General features: G+C 43.0%; 1 protein-coding gene across 7 annotated transcripts in view; it reads right to left on the reverse strand.

The window, feature by feature from the left end:
- Positions 1-21,231, reverse strand: part of SIPA1L1 (signal induced proliferation associated 1 like 1) — a 314,165-nt gene that overhangs the window by 138,476 nt on the left and 154,458 nt on the right. For all 7 annotated transcript variants that reach the window (XM_073552718.1, XM_073552717.1, XM_073552714.1 and 4 more), the window contains one exon: positions 12,192-13,974. In XM_073552718.1, coding sequence (XP_073408819.1) covers positions 12,192-13,674 — 1,483 coding nt within the window. In that variant the 5' untranslated portion in view covers positions 13,675-13,974. The remainder of the gene's footprint in view (positions 1-12,191; positions 13,975-21,231) is intronic.

Genomic DNA, 21,231 nt, shown 5'->3' on the forward strand with positions numbered 1-21,231 from the left:
TTGTACAAACAGGGGGCCTAAAACCCATGGGGCTCATTGACATTAATGTGGGTCAAAGAAGACTAAGTGCACTACCTAGTTTAATAACAGCATGAATGCATTTACGAGGTACATCCTACATGCTTTGTCCAAATTAGGACTGCATGGAGGAGGAGGTGTTATGATCAGACCTGCCCAATGTGTAGAGCGCCCCTTATGATATTTAGGAAGCAGTGAAGGAAGGCAGGTCATGGTGCCATTACATGTTAGCAAATTTCTTTTTTCAGATAGGCCGGGTTCAGATGGTTCACATACGGACCGAAATGCCTGCCTGAGCTGACTGTGCGTCCACTGACCCCAACATAGAGCCTCTCGTACGTCTATCAACACACAATGACTGTCCAAACCAAGCAGAGATGCTCTGTGCATTCTTGGCATTGCCAAATATTTAAGTGCACCTTCCCCTCCTACTTGTTTTCCATCCATCTCTGCCAGTCTCTGGCGCTATAAAAGCCAGAGCTGTCAATCAAACTGGGGGGGCGGGGAAAAGGGGAAAAAAGTAGGTGAAAAGATGCACATGGGGTGCACTGAGAGTCTGTACTTGGTTTGAATAGTTCATTTGTGCTGACAAACTCCCTTTAGGTTTGGGTGCGGAGACATCCAGTCAGTCCGGGCATTGCAGTCCGTACACGGGTGTCTATACCTGGTAACAGAGGTAGTTCCAATTTACTTTACGTGGGAACCGGTAATGATTTGAAACACGTAAGCAATGTACATTTTGGAGATTTTACATTTTCCAACTTTAAGGCAGCATTCACACGTTCAGGTTTTTTCGCATTTTCGTGGCGGCTTTTACCGCGCGATTTTGCAGCAAAAACGCAAACCACCAGCATCCCATGCATTCCAATGGGATTCCACAATGCTGTGCTAATGCTGCGGATTTTCCTGCGGCAGAATCGCATCGCGAAAAAATCCACAGCATGCTCATTAATTTGCTGAATCGCGGCAATTCCGCCCACATAGGAATGCATTGTTCTGCATACTTTCCGCATGTGGCTGTGTCGGCAAAGCGTGTCGGCAAATGGAACGACTAGTTTGGCTTTTTAGCCTAAATCATGTGGCAAGACTCGTTAAGGATCAATATCAACTTTTAGGATTGCTACTTAGAATAGACAGCACTAGAGTTCCTGTCTTTTCACTTTGGCAATTTGCATGTCTAAATTCCCAGAAGAGAATTGCATGACTTATAAGTCTCCATATGTCAACTTGGTGATCTCAACAAATTGAATCCCTTACCTCTCCCCCTGGAGGCTTCTCAACCAGCAAAACCAAATTTTGCTGGTTTGCTCTGATGAGGGGCAAACAGCCCGAAACATGTGTCTGCAAAAGAAGGTTCAGGTTTGGCTTCACATCCAAAGTCATGTGGAAAGGGTTTATATTGACTTTCAGAACTGATACTTCCAATAAATCTTGCCTCACGTATTTTAGCAGCTTCTTCTTTTCATGTGAAGTAACAATCAATGCCAAAGAAGACTTAAAGGGAATCTAGCAGTACGATTTTATTAGTCAATTTAGCATTATGGCTAAAGAAGTCCTAGTACAGCAATAATTAGCCTGGAAACATATTGGGGGCATGTAAATGCCGCAACATGGATTAATGCATTTGCAGTCAGATTTACATGTAACCTCACAGCTTGATCTCTTAGCACTGGCAAAGTAGATTACTACAAAACTAGTCATTTATTATTCTGCTGGGATCTATACAGCTATATTCCTTCTTTCGGAAGTAAAAATCGCCCCAAAAAGTTCTCTTTCATTGGATTGGAGTAACCCTTTACTGAAGATCCACCCCACAGATGCAGGATAATTTGCTCCTAAGTAATATTTTCTGAATAGTGACAAAAAAAAGTAATAAATGTAATTTCTATGTTGAAATTTAACAGTGGCAGAAGCGCTTTAGAATATATTTTATGAATAGAGTCAACATCCACTGCTAGAGACTTGTACCGAGCCATCACGTAATAAATACTTCATTAGTCTCTACGCTTGAATATATTCATTTGTGGTTCTTTTAGGAAAAGCCATGAAAAACAAAGAAGAAAGGAACAGGCCATACAAGGGGGATCACCAGAGACAGGAAAAATAGCGTACAAAATATTGAAGTTTATTGGACACAAAAAAACATTTAAAAACATTAAAACTGGTCACACATGTGACAACTCAATAATTACTGGGCTCATAATAGGGCCAACTACCTAAAGCAAACTCCACAACAGTAAAATCTGAATACAGACCTAATAGCCATATAACCAGCATACCATCTAGAAAATACCTGTGCACGGCAATTATTCATATATACGACGTATTTACAAAATAGAAACAGCATAAATAATAATTAAGTGCCCACCTGGGCCACAATGCTGGCAGCCACCTATAACCACACCACACAGAGTACAAAAAGAAGGTGTGCAGGTGTGTGAGCACAATAACATAAGCAGCGTACCGATGAACAGTGCTTAAAAAATGCAAAGCATATGGGCCCATGTGGCTAGGCACCAATGGTAGGGGTGCACAAGAGGTTAATGGTAGAAGCTGAGAGACACCACCCGTGTATAGTAGCACAGAGTGGTGTTCATCTGGTAGAGGGACCCATGTGGAGTGAGATTAGGCAGAGCAGAGACCGACGCGTGTCGCCACCCTCAGTGGCTTTGTCAGGGGTGACCCCAATAAACTTCAATATTTTGTACGCTATTTTTCCTGTCTCTGGTGATCCCCTTGTATGGCCTGTTCCTTTCTTCTTTGTTTTTCATGACTTAACCAGTAAAGGCTTAGGTTGGATCCCATTAGAATACTCTGTGGTGGCCCCGTAACAGTATTTGTCTTTTAGGAAAAGCACTGTGGTTGTTGTCAAGACCCCAGAACCCACGATATCACCACTATATAATAGGGCTTCCAATTGGAGACCCTTGAGATGTAGTATTTGGTAACCAGTGGGGATCTCCAATGAAAAAGAGCAAAAAAAAAAATCCTAACCTTTAGCATAAATAGGGAACAGTTTATATACGGAGCGAGAATTTCTTTTACAACAATTCAAAACCACAAGCAGCAGAGCGCCTGCATCACAATGGCATGTTAAGCTGGGACTTATAGTTGTTCTTGAGCATCTAGCATTTGGTACTTAAAGCGAACCTGTCAGCAGTTTTGGAAGGACCGCTGCCTTTCAGGGCGGCTTATCTAAAGAACCAGGCTATAAACCGGCACCACTGCTCCATTTATTGTCTAAGGGTCTTCAACACAAAGCCAAGGACAGATCTCAATATGCCCGGCCTCGGCTATATTCAGATGGGCTCTGTGGAGCACAGTTCTAGGGAAATAATTAACAATTTTTGTTATTACTATTCATCTTGGATTTGGGAAAACACATGGCATGCTGAGGGATCTCTGCACATTTCCTTTACAGATTCTTGTTCATTTGAAGAACCACAATAACGTCGCTTCTCTAGAACATTTTAGACTGATCGACGACTCCAAAAAAATCAATAAACCAATGCCATACTTTTAAAAACTACACAAATAAGCATATTGGGCCAGCACATACCCCGCTACAAGTAGCGCTGTGATGAGCCCACAAAATAGAGACTTATCTAAGCGCTTACAAAAAAAGCTGAAAAGCAAACCGCGATGTGCTTACTTGGCCTAGAAGAAGCCACCCTCTTCTCTGAGGATTTATGACAATTGCTCCTCATGACCTCATTTGAGGATATATCTATTAAACATGATCTCATGTTCTCCAATCTTAAGATTTTCTCCCAATATTACGGTACATTAAAATGCACACATTTTTGCTGTGGATTCTGCTGCTAATCAGAACTAAAATCTGCATGCATTACATTCATATTTATTGCAGATCGTGCTGTGGATTTCAGCTTATGTATAAATCGGCACCACAGGTCAATTCCTACTGCAGAAATTCTGCTTGAAATTCAAGATAAATAATCTACCGGTTGTGAACACACCCCAATGCCAAGTGTCAGACACTCTTCCTGGGCCTGTGAGCAGTCACCTCGGGCTACACTGCACCATGCTTGTGCTCATTGCCTTATATTTGCATTCTAGAGCTGATGAACATCCGCTGTCCATTAGGCAAGCTTATTACAGGGCAATCTGGTGTCAAGAGAGTGGCTCTGGTGGATTACCGATCGCAATGTAACAGTGTCCTCCTTGCAGACTGTGCTCTGGCACATAGCGTTCATTGACCTCTCCTGCCGGCAATTCAGCTGCTCAACATTAAACACAGTAGTTCTTTCCCTTCTGCTCTTTTGATGGGGTGTGAGAAGCTGCTTTTCTGTCAATGTACCTTGAGCAGAAGCCACTGACTCGCCGGTAGAGATCAACACTGGACACACCAGGCAGGTAGTTAGCAACTACCTGCCCCTTAGGGCGTTCCTCCAGGACCTCTGCTGCCCGTTAGGGCGTTCCTCCAGGACCTCTGCTGCCCGTTAGGGCGTTCCTCCAGGACCTCTGCTGTTTTAGGACTCCTGTCTGTAGTCTCTAAAACCTCTGCTACCTGTACCTCATCTGCCTGCAGTACAGACACCCATTGCCCGTGTGCCCACCTGCACCTTAGGCTTTGAGGATACACCTCACCTAGTGAGCCTAACATCAACATGAGACATGCATGATCCTCCTGTACCCCAACATTATCTGTCAGAGGCCCCCATATAAATTAGACTGTTGGCCAAACTTGTCGATATTGGCAGATTCTGTAGCTGTAGACAGTGAGGCTACATAGCAACTTTTGCTATTTAACGCAAGCACAGCACAATGTTTGCATTCATCACTGTTTTGGGGGGGTTATTTAGTAGCTGGGGCTGCATGATAACATCTGGCACAGGAAAGCTACAGCAGGGAAAACTATGCAGTCATGGCTTATATTCATTTGCATAGCTTCTAAAGCAAATCACAATTTATAGCTGTGACTTCACCATTCTGGAAATGCGGCTGCCAACCCTGCATAGCAACACGGACGCTCTATAAATACCCAGCCAACATTTCTCCATACAAATGAGAATCATCTTGTTCTTAGGTGGTTTTTCTTTTTCTCAAGTTGAGAGTCAGTGGCTTTTCCTACATGTTCCCCATATACAGCTAGGAGCAGTGTAAGTATGAGAAAGAACGGTAGCAATCCAATTTATAGACCCCTCAACCGGTCTCTAGACTGTAGAGTGGATAATTATGCAAAGAAAATGCCAGAATTCCTTGCACCAGTGCAGCACAGTTACATCATTGTATCCTAAGCCATCTGAAGACGGCCAGGGGCATTTGCTTTTTTTTTTTTTTTTTTTTTACTTTGGAGCAGAGGAGGCTGGTGACACAAAATTACAGCTGGGCTCAAAAGTCTACATACCCCGGCAGAATTTTTGCTTTCTTGGCCTTTTTTTCAGAAAATATGAATGATAACATCAAAACTTTTTCTACACTCATGGTTAAAGGGGTTGTCCGGGCTTTTCAAATAATCTCAGTACATACAGTTGTGGCCAAAAGTATTGACACCCCTGCAATTCTATCAGATAATACTCAGTTTCTTCCTGAAAATGATTGCAAACATAAATTCTTTGGTATTATTATCTTCATTTAATTTGTCTTAAATGAAAAAACACAAAGAATTGTCCTAAAGCCAAATTGGATATAATTCCACACCAAACATAAAAAAGAGGGTGGACAAAAGTATTGGCACTGTTCGAAAAATCATGTGATGCTTCTCTAATTTGTGTAACTAACAGCACCTGTAACTTACCTGTGGCACCTAACAGGTGTTGGCAATAACTAAATCACACTTGCAGCCAGTTGACAAGGATTAAAGTTGACTCAACCTCTGTCCTGTGTCCTTGTGTGTACCACATTGAGCATGGAGAAAAGAAAGAAGACCAAAGAACTGTCTGAGGACTTGAGAAACCAAATTGTGAGGAAGCATGAGCAATCTCAAGGCTACAAGTCCATCTCCAAAGACCTGAATGTTCCTGTGTCTACCGTGCGCAGTGTCATCAAGAAGTTGAAAGCCCATGGCACTGTGGCTAACCTCCCTAGATGTGGACGGAAAAGAAAAATTGACAAGAGATTTCAACGCAAGATTGTGCGGATGTTGGATAAAGAACCTCGACTAACATCCAAACAAGTTCAAGCTGCCCTGCAGTCCGAGGGGGCAACAGTGTCAACCCGTACTATCCGTCGGGGTCTGAATGAAAAGGGACTGTATGGTAGGAGACCCAGGAAGACCCCACTTCTTACCCCGAGACATAAAAAAGCCAGGCTGGAGTTTGCCAAAACTTACCTGAAAAAGCCTAAAACGTTTTGGAAGAATGTTCTCTGGTCAGATGAGACAAAAGTAGAGCTTTTTGGGCAAAGGCATCAACATAGAGTTTACAGGAGAAAAAAAGAGGCATTCAAAGAAAAGAACACGGTCCCTACAGTCAAACATGGCGGAGGTTCCCTGATGTTTTGGGGTTGCTTTGCTGCCTCTGGCACTGGACTGCTTGACCATGTGCATGGCATTATGAAGTCTGAAGACTACCAACAAATTTTGCAGCATAATATAGGGCCCAGTGTGAGAAAGCTGGGTCTCCCTCAGAGGTCATGGGTCTTCCAGCAGGACAATGACCCAAAACACTTCAAAAAGCACTAGAAAATGGTTTGAGAGAAAGCATTGGAGACTTCTAAAGTGGCCAGCAATGAGTCCAGACCTGAATCCCATAGAACACCTGTGGAGAGATCTAAAAATGGCAGTTTGGAGAAGGCACCCTTCAAATATCAGGGACCTGGAGCAGTTTGCCAAAGAAGAATGGTCTAAAATTCCAGCAGAGCATTGTAAGAAACTCATTGATGGTTACCGGAAGCGGTTGGTCGCAGTAATTTTGGCTAAAGGTTGTGCAACCAAGTATTAGGCTGAGGGAGCCAATACTTTTGTCTGGCCCATTTTTGGAGTTTTGTGTGAAATGATCAATGTTTTGCTTTTTGCTTCATTCTCGTGTTTTTTTTTATTTAAGACAAATTCTATGAAGATAATAATACCAAAGAATTTGTGTTTGCAATCATTTTCAGGAAGAAACGGAGTATAATCTGACAGAATTGCAGGGGTGTCAATACTTTTGGCCACAACTGTATCTGGGCTGCAGAATGGTGACAATAAGTAATTTACCTTCTGTCACCAGCTTGCATGGTTTTCTAGATATCACTCTCTTGCTTCTGAGCAGAACACGTCCAAGGGGGGGGGGGGGGGGGTGTTCTGGCATTGAAATGAGAACTGGTTGTTTCCTCCCACTCTACTAAAAACCTGCCCTCTATAGCAACAACCCCACCCTCCATAGCAACAGGCCCTCCCCGTCCACATGAACAAGCCCTCCTCACCTCCTCACACAGTAACAAATCCTCCCCCTCTAGCAGCCTCAGTGCAGAGAGCAGACCCACCCAGCTGCTCCTCCCCCCAGACACACACTGAACAGTGATCTATGGAAAGTGAAACTGTAGTGAGGAGGGAAAATTGTCCTGTATTCTGGGCTACTCCATGATTACAATACATAACTCACTAATTATCAGTGATTCCTTCCCTCACTGTCCCAGGCTGCTGGCAGTGATGGGGCTCAGCTGCTGGCAGCAGTGAGAACCGACAGTGTGATGGCCAGTGATGGGGGTCTGCAGCTTTTAATCTGTACAGGGGATGGCAGTCACTGATGTAATCTGTTCTGTGACAAAGCCTCTGCTGTGTGAATGAGACAGCTCTGTGTCACCGATGTCTTCACACAGCAGCAGATTTGGTCTAGTGTATGTGTGAAGCTCCACCAAGTTCCCACCAAGCTTTCTCGGGGAAAAGTTAGTTGAACTGTATAAAACAGGAAATGGATACAAAAAGATATCCAAGGAATTGATAATGCCAGTCAGCAGCGTTCAAACTGTGATTAACAAATGGAAAATCAGGGGCTCTGTAAAAACAAAACCAAGGCCAGGTAGACCAACAAAAATTTCATTCACAACTGCCAGGAAATTTGTTCGGGATGCAAAGAAAAACCCACAAATAACATCAGCTGAAATACTGGACTCTCTGAAAACTAGCGATGTGGCTGTTTCGGGATGTACAATAAGAAGGCACTTGAAGAAAAATGGGCTGTAAGATCGAGTTGCCATAAAGCAATTACTGCGCAAATGCCACAAAATATCTTGCCTGCAATACGCAAAACAGCACAGAGACGAGCCTCAAAACTTCTGGAACAAGGTAGTTTGAAGTGAGGAGACAAAAATTGAACTTTTTGGCCACAACCATAAACGTTACATTTGGAGAGAGGTCAACAAGGCCTATGATGAAAGGAACACCATTCCTACTGTAGAGTACAGAGGTGGATCGCTGATGTTTTGGGGATGTGTGAGCTTCAAAGACACAGGAAACTTGGTCAAAGTTGATGGAAACATGAATGCAGCACGTTATCAGCAAATACTGGAGGCAAATTTGCAATTAGCCTGGAAACTGTGCATGGGACTTACTTGGACGCTCCAACATGACAACAATCCAAAACACAAGGCCAAGTCGACCTGTCACTGGCTACAGCAGAACAAAATGAAGGTTCTGGAGTGGCCAAATCAGTCTCCTGATCTCAATATCATTGAGCCACTCTGGGGAGATCTCAAGCGCGCAGTTCATGCTAGACAGCCCAGGAATTTACAGGAACTGGAGGACTTTTGCCAAGAGTGGGTAGCTTTACCATCTGAGAAAATAAAGAACCTCATCCACAACTACCACAAAAGACTTCAAGCTGTCATCAATGTTAGAGGGGGCAATACACGGTATAAAGAAATGGGGTATGTGAACTTTTGATCAGGGTCATTTGGATGTTTTGGGTTGTCATTATGATTTAAAAAGAGAAAACTCAGTAGTTTGACAACTCTGAGCTTTAGTTCCTTTCATACATTTTCTGTAGGATTCAGGTCAGGTGACTGGAGGAAGACACATGTAGATGCAGATCACATGGCTATGACCTCATCGCAGGTCCTATTTTAGACACCCAGCCATACACACACACATATACAGGCTTACTATGGGTGTTTAGACACATGCCCATGGGTGGGTTTGTAGGTGACTGGTGCCACCCATCTCACCAAGTCACCTGGAAGCTTTCCCTGATACACTGCAGCAAAACCTCAGCAGTACCTCTGCTGATCAACACATGTTCCAACTTCCATCCCAGGGCCACCCACCCTGGGATACATAACGGTCATTTACCATCCTGCCGTTCATCCTATCTCCATTACCACAATGGATATGCCTGTGTGCATGACCCATACAGCACCCCCTAGCTGTCACAACAGTCACTGCCACAATATATATATATATATTCTATTATTTCTTAACACTGTTTTTCGGTGATTACTTTGTATCTGTAACAACCCTGCAGGCATCACTGCATGGCCTCCCATCCCTCACACCCCAACTTACTCACTGCTCCAGGCCTTGCTGTGTGTTCTGTCTGCTGCCGGCTCCATGCTGTGTGCCTCTTGCTTCCCTCCTGCTCTCTGCATGGTTCCTGGCTGTGTGCATAGGGGGGCTGCGCCAGAACTCTGATTCTTATGGAATCAGGGTGCACCTGTCTAATGTGTCCCTGGCCAATTATCAAGAGGCCTCTAGTATTTAGGGCAGCTCCAGCCAGTTGAACTTGCCTGTGCAATGTCTTAACTCAGTTAGTGTCTTGCTGCTGAATTGCCAGTTCCCATTTTGTGTGTTACCTTCTCTGGAGGCCGGATTCCTAGCTTTGCCTTGTACCTGTCTTTCCGCCCTCCAGGAGGCAGAATAACCTGGTCCTTGTGCCATTGCTCTCTGTCTTGTCTTGTTCGTATCCTCTCTGCCCACCAGGTGGCAGTACATCCTGGTCCCTGTCTCCTTGGCCCTGTACCTTGTCTCGCACCGTTACCTTGTCTGAACTCTATCCTACCTCTGTCAGTCTCCTTGTCTGTGGCTCCTTTCCCTGCTGTGTCTTTCCTTGTGTCCTCTCTGTCTGCCTGTGCTCCGCATGCTTGCAGCTCTGCCTGCGCTTCGTACTCTTATGGTTCTGCTTTGTTCTGCTTCTGCAGAAGCTCTTGCTGCTCTGCAGCTCTTCTCCACAGCCTTGCGGTTCTCCTCCAAGTGTGAACAGGTCCAAACCTGTTCCTTCATATTCCACTCCTTCCTGCCAGTACCTGCACCTGCTGTGTGCACAGGACCTTTCCTATTCCATACATCACTCCTTCCTGCCCGTGTCCCTGTGCATTTCGAATTGGTCCCCGCCCGTGTCTCAGCCGTGCCCGCCGTGCTCACCTGCCTGTCTGATAGTCGTGCCTGTCACCTGCACCTGTCCTAGTGTTCCGTCTCCCCAAGTGGGATCAGCAGCCACAGCCACCCTGGAGTGGCACCTGGCAGCTACCTGCAGCACAAGCCTGACCTCACCATTAGAGGCTCCAGCGAAGACCAAGGTAGCTGTCCTAGTCACGCCCCTTTCGGGGTAGTCTGGTTTGTGGCACAGTGGGGCCACAACCCCCTGGGGCTCAAGCCCACCAGTCAGGGCGTTAGCGTGACAAAAATCACCCTAAGATATGGAAATCATAAGCCTTAAATAGTACAGACCATAGTTATAGCTACTTTCTATTATATGTTTATTTTATGTTTTGATTAAATACAAATTACTATTTAAACATATGTGAGTTTTTATATATATTTTTTCTACACACACATTGCTGTATACAAGGGAGTTTAGTGTCTGAAGCAGCATGCACAGGAGCAGTGCGAGCTCCGCTGAATGGAGCAGTGCGAGCTCCACTGAATGGAGCAGTGGTCTCCCACACAGCAAACCACTCCCGTTTGTCAATTTCCAGAGCCAAGAACATGACAACACAGCAAGTCAGATCTTGTGACCAGGGAAGATCAGGTTACAGAAGCATATGTGAAAGAAAAGTATTTAGTAAAGTGCATATCTATGGCATATAAGGTTATTTCACATGAAAGGGACTTGTAAAGAGGTAGTTAACCCCTTTAAGCTTCAGACACATTACTGTTTTTTTGGGGGTCTGTACCACAGATCACGGCATGAAATCTAAATAGCACAATCCTTTTCCCAGATATCTGACATAAGTTGGAGAATCAGGAAACCCCCCACACTCCTTAGATGGTCGGAAGGCTCATCCAAAATTTCATTTAATGACTAGTTATAGTTTTTTATAATTCGAAAGAAAAACTCATTTTGAGGTACAGCACCCAATAAAATCCTATAGCATTCATGGTATAGCTTTATTCTCTTATAGTGCATTATCCAAGAAAAGCAATCTGAGCAAAATGTCCTAAAACTGAATTTTAAAGTGGAATTTATCCAACACCTGAACAAATTCCATTAACCAAAATTCAATCTTTTCATTTGTTCTATTCAAGCTGCATAGAGGTAATAGCCCTGTGTGCAAAAATCTATAGAACGCATGCAAGACTAAAGGGGGTTTTACACATAGCGATATCGCTAGCAATATCGCTACAACGTCACTGATTTTGTGACGTTATAGCGATATTGCTAGCGATATCGCTATGTGTGATACTTACCTCCGACCGGCTCCCCCGCTGTCCATCGCTGATCGCGCGAGATCGGGCGGCTCCATTTCTCGTCGGGCGCTTCCTGCTGGGCTTCCTGCTGTGTGAGACGAGCGACGCTGGACGCGGGTGGGAGGACGTCAGGATCGGTGTGTGTGAAAGGTGAGTATCGTGCGCTGCGTCGCTGCTGCAACGCTGTGAGATCTTTCTGTATGAAAGCTCACTAGCGATCATTTAGCGATGCACCAGCAATCCTGACCGGGTCGGATCGCTGGTCGGATCGCTAAATGTAAAAGGGCCTTAAGTACCGTAGATGATTTAGTCTGTGGCACTGAAGTGCAAATTCTATGTCTAACCTTACAGTTAATTGTAAGTAAATGCCGTTTTGTTCCTTGTAGGTTTTCAACCAAAAATAATTAAAAAAGCCTTGAATGCAATTAGAATTTTAAGAGGAAATTTAGAACAAGGCGCACAATAGATAACTTCTGCACCTCTCAGTGATTGAAATTCTTTTGGCGAAAACTATAGCTGCCTTAATTAATGTGTTCTACGCTGGAAGAAACTCATTTAACACATGGTTGAGCACAAAAATGCAAGTTAGAGAAAATTGAACATAACTCACCTTTTTGATAGAAATATTTTCGAAAATAATATGCGCCAAGGTCTATATGTTCAACAATATATCTTTTAGCTCTGTCAATATGTAAAACCAGATTTTCCTTGGGGACCTCGAGGACAGCCAGTCCTGCATTTGCACAGTGGGAACTCATTGTCGACTCAAAGGAAGAATTTTCACAGCCAGAAAAGGAACCGGAGTTCGATTTTGATAAACTGACTTTCTTTTCTCCTTCACCTCCCATTTCATTACGGAAATATGGACAACTCATTACTAAATCGTTGCTTTTGTCATCTCCATGGTCAACGTCTTTTGAGTTTAGGTCTTCGGTGCTACCAGTAGGAGAATTGAAGCTGGAGGAGTGCGACAATGGTCCCGTGGACAGAGAAGCGGCTGCGGCAGCTGAGGCTCCAGTGGTGGTGTTTCGCCGTTTGATAACATTATGCCGGTTGATGACAACTTCATTCAGATCAAAGAGGACACTCTGGACGTCGTAATGAGCAAAACACTTCGGGCAAGTCCATGGCTTAATACTGTCGTCAGAACGATTGTCGTCAATATCTACAGTTTTTCCAAGCTCTCCTTCTGCTTTCGCATTTCGAAGCTTACGGAAAATTGAAGAATCTCCAGTTTCTGATTTGGAGCGTCTCTTTAGTGGCTTGTCCCTGTCTTTGAAGGCTCTATGCCCATCTCTTTGACCATCTATAACATCCAAAGAGAAACCAGAACCTCTACTTCCACTGCTCAGTAACAGTTCACTCAACTTTGATGGTCCATGTCCACGATGATCAGCTTTCTCATTTTTATATCCCTTTATTATGTCGAAGAAGCTGTCACTTGATGTTCCCTGTTTATCTATAGAGGAGGTGCTACCATATTCTCTATGGAGCGAGGGACCAGTTTTAAAAGTTGGTGACATACACTCTTCAAAATTATCCATATCAAACTCGCTAATTGTAATATCACTGTTACTCCGTTGCCTTATTCTGCGGTGAACTTTTCTAGGGGAGCTTCCACTGGAGTAACCTTCAGGAGACAGAAACCTGGAGTCTAAACTTTCTGCTTGTCTTGTTTTATTCTTTAGGGTATTTTGAATGCTTTTTAGCATAACAGAGTCACTGGAATTCATACTAGATGTACTAACTTGACTACTAGGACTACTCTTAACAGACATCGTTTCTATACTAGCCGTCTCCATATCCTGACTAGTTCTAAGTTCCTTTACGTTCTCTTTTCTGGGAGGCCAATCTGCAATACGTGCTCTCACACCCATTTTAGGTACACCTGGTGTAGAGGAAATGTGGTGAGAGCTCTCACTACGAGGTGGTCCTACGGGAGACATGGCCGAAGAACCTAAACTACCATTCTGTGACCTAAATCGTCTCATATAAAAATCATCAGAACGAGCCTTTGGTGGTCCATCTGGTACAGATGATTGAGCTCCACTTGCAACGGACCTTTCAGTCTGGGACCTTTTCAAACTGGTCATGATCTGAAGAAATACTCAAATTTAGAAAATTCCAGAGTAAAACGCGTCCATCTTTATTCTCTGGAAGGATTCTGTTCTCCTGGAGAGAATACTCCAGAGAACACACTGGTTTCATGAGATCTGCCAAGTTATAAATAGATATTTATGATAAAAAATGTGAAAGTGTAATGACTTGTCACTAATTCATGGAGAATCTGAAACGGCGAGACATTTGCTTGTCTCTCTGTTACGGTTGATATCCAATTCAAGACTGTTTGGGCAACATCATGAAATCAATTCCAAGCTTTTCCGGAAATAAACCTGAAAGACAAAAGGAAAAGTTATTAACTAACTATAAAATATTTCCATGGTTATTTAAAAAAAAAAAAAAATAACTAAGATTGCTTATACTGTACAATCACTTGATGTGCAATCATGAACATCTATAAATGCATGTTTATAAACACATCAAAATGTAAAATGAAATTAATTACATGTGACAATCTGATATTCGATTCTAACCTAGAACTGGAAACAAAATACCTAAAGGACCCCATACACATTAGACCAACAACGGCAGAACCCACCAAACTCAATGGGTTCAACCGACAGGCTGACAATCTAATGAGTATGGGTGCCACCCACACATGATTGGAAGCGAGTTAAAGATTTGGCATGTCCGTTTTTGAATTGCCGATCATTTTGTTCTTCCTTAGCTGTCTAACAGCAGCCCTCACGTACGGAACACATGTAGACTTGGCAGAGCAAGCGCTCATCTATGGAGGAGTCAGGAGAGATAGCTGTGGAGTCATACTATCGTTACGGAGACAACTATCTGAAGTGTATGGGGAATCTTAAGTCTAAACTAATCAAAAGACTTCAGTTTAACAAACAAAAGTATATTATTTAATGCTATGCCAAGACAGGACAAACTTAGAAATTTGCCATTGCCATCTACCATTTACACATTGACTGACTCCATACACATTAGACTAATGTCCGTCATACCCGCCGTTATTTACAGGTTCAGCTCACAGACTAATGTGAATGAGGGCGCCAGTCGACTGATCGTCGGGAAAAATGTCCTGTAAATAACGCATGTCTGATTCAGACTGCAAATCTCATTCTTCTGCCAGAGCTAAGTCAACAGCCGACGAGTCAGTCGCCGGCTTTCTCATCGAGAACAAAGGAGTGCTTAGCCAAGCGAGCGCTCCAAAGTATGGGAGAGTCGGCTGACATGGCTCTCCACTGGACGATTGGCCAAACCATTATCAAGCCGACAGCCATTAAATGTGTATGGCCAGCAATAATGTGATTGTCAACATAATGACCAGCTATCTCCCCCGATCCCTCTCTATAGACATGCATGCTCAGTTTGGCCAAGGGTGCATGTGCTTATTAATGAAGTGAGCTACTGCTATACACTTCTAGCAGAAGGTTATCTCCCAGGAGATACAGGGACCTCCTTTCTCCTTTCCTCTAACATCATCATCTGTCAAGTGGAGTAGGGAGGTCCCCATATACATCAAATGATCAGCAGGTTTGGGTGACGTTTCTCTAATTTGTCTGGGGGAAGTCTTTATTACCTGGTCATTAGTGCTTGACAAACTGGCTAATTAGAATTACTAATTTCTAAATGTGGTTAACGATGTACAATACAAAATAATATTGTGGTAGCGTGTTAGCCAGAAAAATAGATGTAAATAATTATGTCCCCCCCCAAAATTGAGAAAAGTATTCAAGGAGTGATACCTTTATTGGCTAACCAGAGAAATTATATTTGCAAGCTTTCAAGGCTCAGAAGGCCCCTTCATTGTATGCCTGATGAAGGGGCCTTCTGAGCCATGAAAGCTTGCAAATATAATTTCTCTGGTTAGCCAATAAAGGTATCACTCCTTTAATACTTTTCTCAATTTTTTGGGGGGACATAAGTATTTACAACCAAATGTGGTTAAAAAAGCCATTCTAGAAAGTAATCACAAAATCATTATGGTCTCAAATTTGATGACAAGACGACGTATATCATTTTTTTCCCCATAATCACAATCATAGTCTTAAAAGAACACATGGATTCTAATTCTATTATTGAAAAATGCATTCCTGCCCAAAACTCAGACAAACCTGCATACAAAATAAAGTAAAAATGACAACGAAAATAACCAATGTTACGTGAATGCAACTCCGAACGCTATACATAGGAGATTACATTGCTTCTGGGTCTGTCGAGACAGTATCAAAAGTGATGTCGATGAATGCAAAAGGCTCTGTAGCTAAGCGTCCCTTGAATGCATCCTAAAATGTTATTGTTTAGACATCTTTGCTTTTTATGCCAGGTAGTTTGTAAATGCTATAAATGTTCTTTGCCATGGGCAAAGAAGCTCGGCAACATAGCAGTTCCTAATCATACCACTCAGCAGGAATTAAGACCAATGGGCTTTGAAGAAAAGCTTTCCATGACATTCAGTAAGAAATCCTTCTCACTCTGAAACCATTCAGAACGAAGATACAATAGATTTCTCAGTAACAGCTCTTCTGTATTCAGGGTTCACGGTTGACTAGTTGAGAAAACCAAAACCCAAGAGACTGAACTCAAGACAATGGTAGCATATAAGATGGCTGGTACAAACAAATGGCATTGTCTATCCTTCATCTATGAAAAACGCATCTTGTCCTAATAACGTGCACTGAAAAAACATTTCTTGCACAATCACAGTGAAACTAAACCATAATTACCAGAAAACTGCAATATGGAGATGCTGATCTGATAATTAATAGGGGAACGTTGAGAAAGTCTGCAATAAAGCTGGTCGGACGTCATCTCAATTAGGGCACAATTTATAGGGGCTCAAGGCAAGTTGCTTATTCATCATCTTACATGATTCCTACACTGTAGGACTAGAAATAAGCATTATCGGGCACCAAGTCATGAAGAAACACCACCACCAAAGATCTGAATCAAAGTGCCTAAAGCCCCCGTCACACATAACGATGTCCCAGCCATCCCACCAACGATCCGACATAGATGGGATCGCTGGGACATCGATACACAGCCTCAGCAATCAGGACCAGAGACGTTGGACGCTAGTTTCTAATGTAAACGTCAGCTTTCCAGGAGCCGTGGCTCCTGGATACCCGCTGTTTACCTTGGAAACCGGCATACACGCTGGTTTCCGAGGTAAACATCGGGTATCTAGGAGCCGCGCGACTCCTGGATACCCGACGTTTACAATAGAAACCAGCGTCGCTGATCACCGGTCTCTCGCTGCCACGCGCAGCGATGCGTGCTGGGCAGCGGGAGACCAGCGATCGAAAAACGGCCCAGGCTGCTCGAGTACGATCAGCGATAACCGGCAGAGGGGCCGGTCGCTGATCCCAGTCACACAGCGATCTCGCTGGCAAGATCGCTGATGTGTCACAAAATCAGCAATCTCGCTAGCGAGATCGCTGTGTGTGACGGGACCGTTAAGGTACCGTCACATTTAGCGATGCAACAGCGATCCCGACAACGATACAACGCGGTCAGGATCGCTGGTGCATTGCTAAATGGTCGCCAATGAGCTGCCAAACAGGCAGATCTCACCAGCGACATAGCAGCGGTCGGCAGTCGTTACTTACCTGTAAGACGCGGCGATGAAGACGTCCTCCCGCCCGCGTCCACGCATCGCTCGTCGGCGCCAGCAGGAAGTGGCCGACGAGAAACGGCCCAGGGCATTCTCGCGCGATCAGCGATAACCAGCGGGGGAGCCGGTCGGAGGTATCAAACATAGCAATATCGCTAGCAATATCGCTGCTGCGTCACAAAATCGGTTACGCTTTAGCGATATCGCTAGCGATCTCGCTTAGTGTGACGGGGCCTTAACTCTTCCATACTTCTTCACTAAAGCAGTATTCCAGTCTAAATAAGTTCTTGCCTATCCACTAGATAGGAGCCACTCTGATTTATCAGTTATGGCCCATCACTGGGAACCCCACTGGTTTGCAGGAAAATGGATTTTGCCCCATCTTCAGTGTCAGACTTAATTCTGCAGTGATGCAGTCTAGGAAGAACCCAAAGGACACAAGTTTCCTGTTCTGGTGATCAGTGGGGTCCCAGCGAGAACTAAACTAACATTTATTACATGTCCAGTCAAATGGAGATAAAATCTTTAGGGGAAAACACCCATTCCAGGAATTGTATAAGATTAGAAAACAAAAAAAGCCTAATACTGGTCTACAGGAATTCATTGGCAATGCAGCAGTACCATAGACAACCCGTGGACAACAGTGGAAGAATGGAGTCAGGTTTTTTTTTTTTTTTTATATTTCATACAACTTTAAGATATTTTATTTTATACAGATAAAACCCAAATTATTTCCATGTGAAGTTCTATTCACTATAGATTTGCTTCAGTTAGACACCTCTTCCAATATCTTTTTTGTGATATTCCCAAGGTGCGATATCGTTGCTCAACTGAAGGATTCTAAATTGTTCCTAAAAGATTCACATATGCAGAAATTATATACTTGACTTTCATAGGCAAATTGCCTAAATGTAAAACTAATTTTTCAGTAACATTGGTTGTCTCTCGTGTTTCTAATTCTAAGGGGGTAAAAAAGAACAAAAAACAGCCACGCTGTCACAAGAAATGGAAATAATGCCGAACATAAGGTCCACTTGGTCAGCCATGATATGTGCACTCAAGGAATCACTAGAGAATTAGGCTTTTCAACTTTCTTGTGCATTAACGCCCCAAGGCCAGGCATACGTGGGCACCATGAGCTGATCGATGCCTAATTTGATGACAAATGTATCTTGCTAAATTAAATGAGACTCAACCTGACTGATGACTTCCACTGTGAGAGGGGCCTATACGAAATAATTGATCTGTTCACTTTTCAATGGATTATTGAATAGCTCTTATTATGGTTACACAATACCCGATGAAATCAGACTAATTGGGCAGCATAACTGATGGTCCTGTAACATGGGATCATCTGTTCACCAGCACAGACTTTTTCCTTCTGGTTACTAAAAGGATCTGTACAACTCAAATGCAAATCAATAATAAATTGTACGAAACTCTAAAATAATCTCCCCAATGGTTTCCTAAAAATGCCAATGTCAAAGCATTAATAGACAGATTAGTTTTCTATGAATTTGTGTAGGACAGGACTAATATTAGCTCAATATAAAAAAAAACGTAAAACATGCAATTATAAAGGGGCAAAAAATGGCATTTTTTAACCCCACACATCCCCCCCCCCCCCCCAAAGAAAAATAAATAAATATATAAAAATATATATATATATATATATATATATATATATATATATTTATTTTTTCTTTTTTTGGTGGTGTGAGAAGTTAAAAATGACATGTTTTACGTTTTGTTTTTTACATTGAGCTAATTTTATTCCGGTCTATATCTATCGACAAGTTAGCTCTAATCAAGTGAAGAGAAAATGGTGGCATGTCAGACACGTCAGTTCTTTTTCTGGCAGCACCCCTATAAAGGGTACCTATCATTTGCCATAAATATGTATTTGTTTTTTAAACCTAGTGTAAACGCTCCTATGCTCCTGAATCTGGCATTGTTTTTCTTTTGTTCCTGTGCCTCTCCATTCCATTCCTAAGATATGGCTGTATTTTCCTTGTATACACTTTTTTTTTGCTACGTGGGTGTGGTCCTCGACTGTTCTCTAAAGTAGTGTACTTGAGAAGACCACACCCAGTTGGATTAAAAGACTAGATTTACAGACCAGGAAAAACAAGCAATATCTCCAGAAGAGAGAGGTGCAGAAAAAAAAACAAAAGCAACGTCGAGTTCAGGAGAACAGCGGCATTTTGTCCATTTAAAAAAAAATATATCGTATATATATATATATATATATATATATATATATATATATATATATATACACAGTGCCTACAAGTAGTATTCAACCCCCTGCAGATTTAGCAGGTTTATACATTCGGAATTAACTTGGCATTGTGACATTTGGACTGTAGATCAGCCTGGAAGTGTAAAATGCACTGCAGCAAAAAAGAATGTTATTTCTTTGTTTAATTTTTTTTTAAATTGTGAAAAGTTTATTCAGAGGGTCATTTATTATTCAACCCCTCAAACCACCAGAATTCTGTTTGGTTCCCCTAAAGTATTAAGAAGTATTTCAGGCACAAAGAACAATGAGCTTCACATGTTTGGATTAATTATCTCTTTTTCCAGCCTTTTCTGACTATTTAAGACCCTCCCCAAACTTGTGAACAGCACTCATACATGGTCAACATGGGAAAGACAAAGGAGCATTCCAAGGCCATCAGAGACAAGATCGTGGAGGGTCACAAGGCTGGCAAGGGGTACAAAACCCTTTCCAAGGAGTTGGGCCTACCTGTCTCCACTGTTGGGAGCATCATCCGGAAGTGGAAGGCTTATGGAACTACTGTTAGCCTTCCACGGCCTGGACAGCCTTTGAAAGTTTCCTCCCGTGCCGAGGCCAGGCTTGTCCGAAGAGTCAAGGCTAACCCAAGGACAACAAGGAAGGAGCTCCGGGAAGATCTCATGGCAGTGGGGACATTGGTTTCAGTCAATACCATAAGTAACGTACTCCACCGCAATGGTCTCCGTTCCAGACGAGCCCGTAAGGTACCTTTACTTTCAAAGCGTCATGTCAAGGCTCATCTACAGTTTGCTCATGATCACTTGGAGGACTCTGAGACAGACTGGTTCAAGGTTCTCTGGTCTGATGAGACCAAGATTGAGATCTTTGGTGCCAACCACACACGTGACGTTTGGAGATTGGATGGCACTGCATACGACCCCAAGAATACCATCCCTACCGTCAAGCATGGTGGTGGCAGCATCATGCTGTGGGGCTGTTTCTCAGCCAAGGGGCCTGGCCATCTGGTCCGCATCCATGGGAAGATGGATAGCACGGCCTACCTGGAGATTTTGGCCAAGAACCTCCGCTCCTCCATCAAGGATCTTAAGATGGGTCATCATTTCATCTTCCAACAAGACAACGACCCAAAGCACACAGCCAAGAAAACCAAGGCCTAGTTCAAGAGGCAAAAAATCAAGGTGTTGGAGTGGCCTAGTCAGTCTCCTGACCTTAACCCAATTGAAAACTTGTGGAAGGAGCTCAAGATTAAAGTCCACATGAGACACCCAAAGAACCTAGATAACTTGGAGAAGATCTGCATGGAGGAGTGGGCCAAGATAACTCCAGAGACCTGTGCCGGCCTGATCAGGTCTTATAAAAGACGATTATTAGCTGTAATTGCAAACAAGGGTTATTCCACAAAATATTAAACCTAGGGGTTGAATAATAATTGACCCACACTTGTATGTCTAAAATTTATTAAAATTTAACTGAGCAACATAACTTTTTGGTTTGTAAGATTTATGCATCTGTTAATAAATCCTGCTCTTGTGTGAAGTTTGAAGGCTCTAACTTATTTGCATCTTATCAAACCTGCTAAATCTGCAGGGGGTTGAATACTACTTGTAGGCACTGTATATATATATATATATATATATATATATATATATATAAACACATACACAAACGCACATTATATATATATATATTTGCGGCAGG

The sequence above is a fragment of the Dendrobates tinctorius genome, unplaced genomic scaffold, assembly GCF_039654945.1.
Source record: "Dendrobates tinctorius isolate UK_male_01 unplaced genomic scaffold, ASM3965494v1 ptg000194l, whole genome shotgun sequence".
Taxonomy (NCBI): domain Eukaryota; kingdom Metazoa; phylum Chordata; class Amphibia; order Anura; family Dendrobatidae; genus Dendrobates; species Dendrobates tinctorius.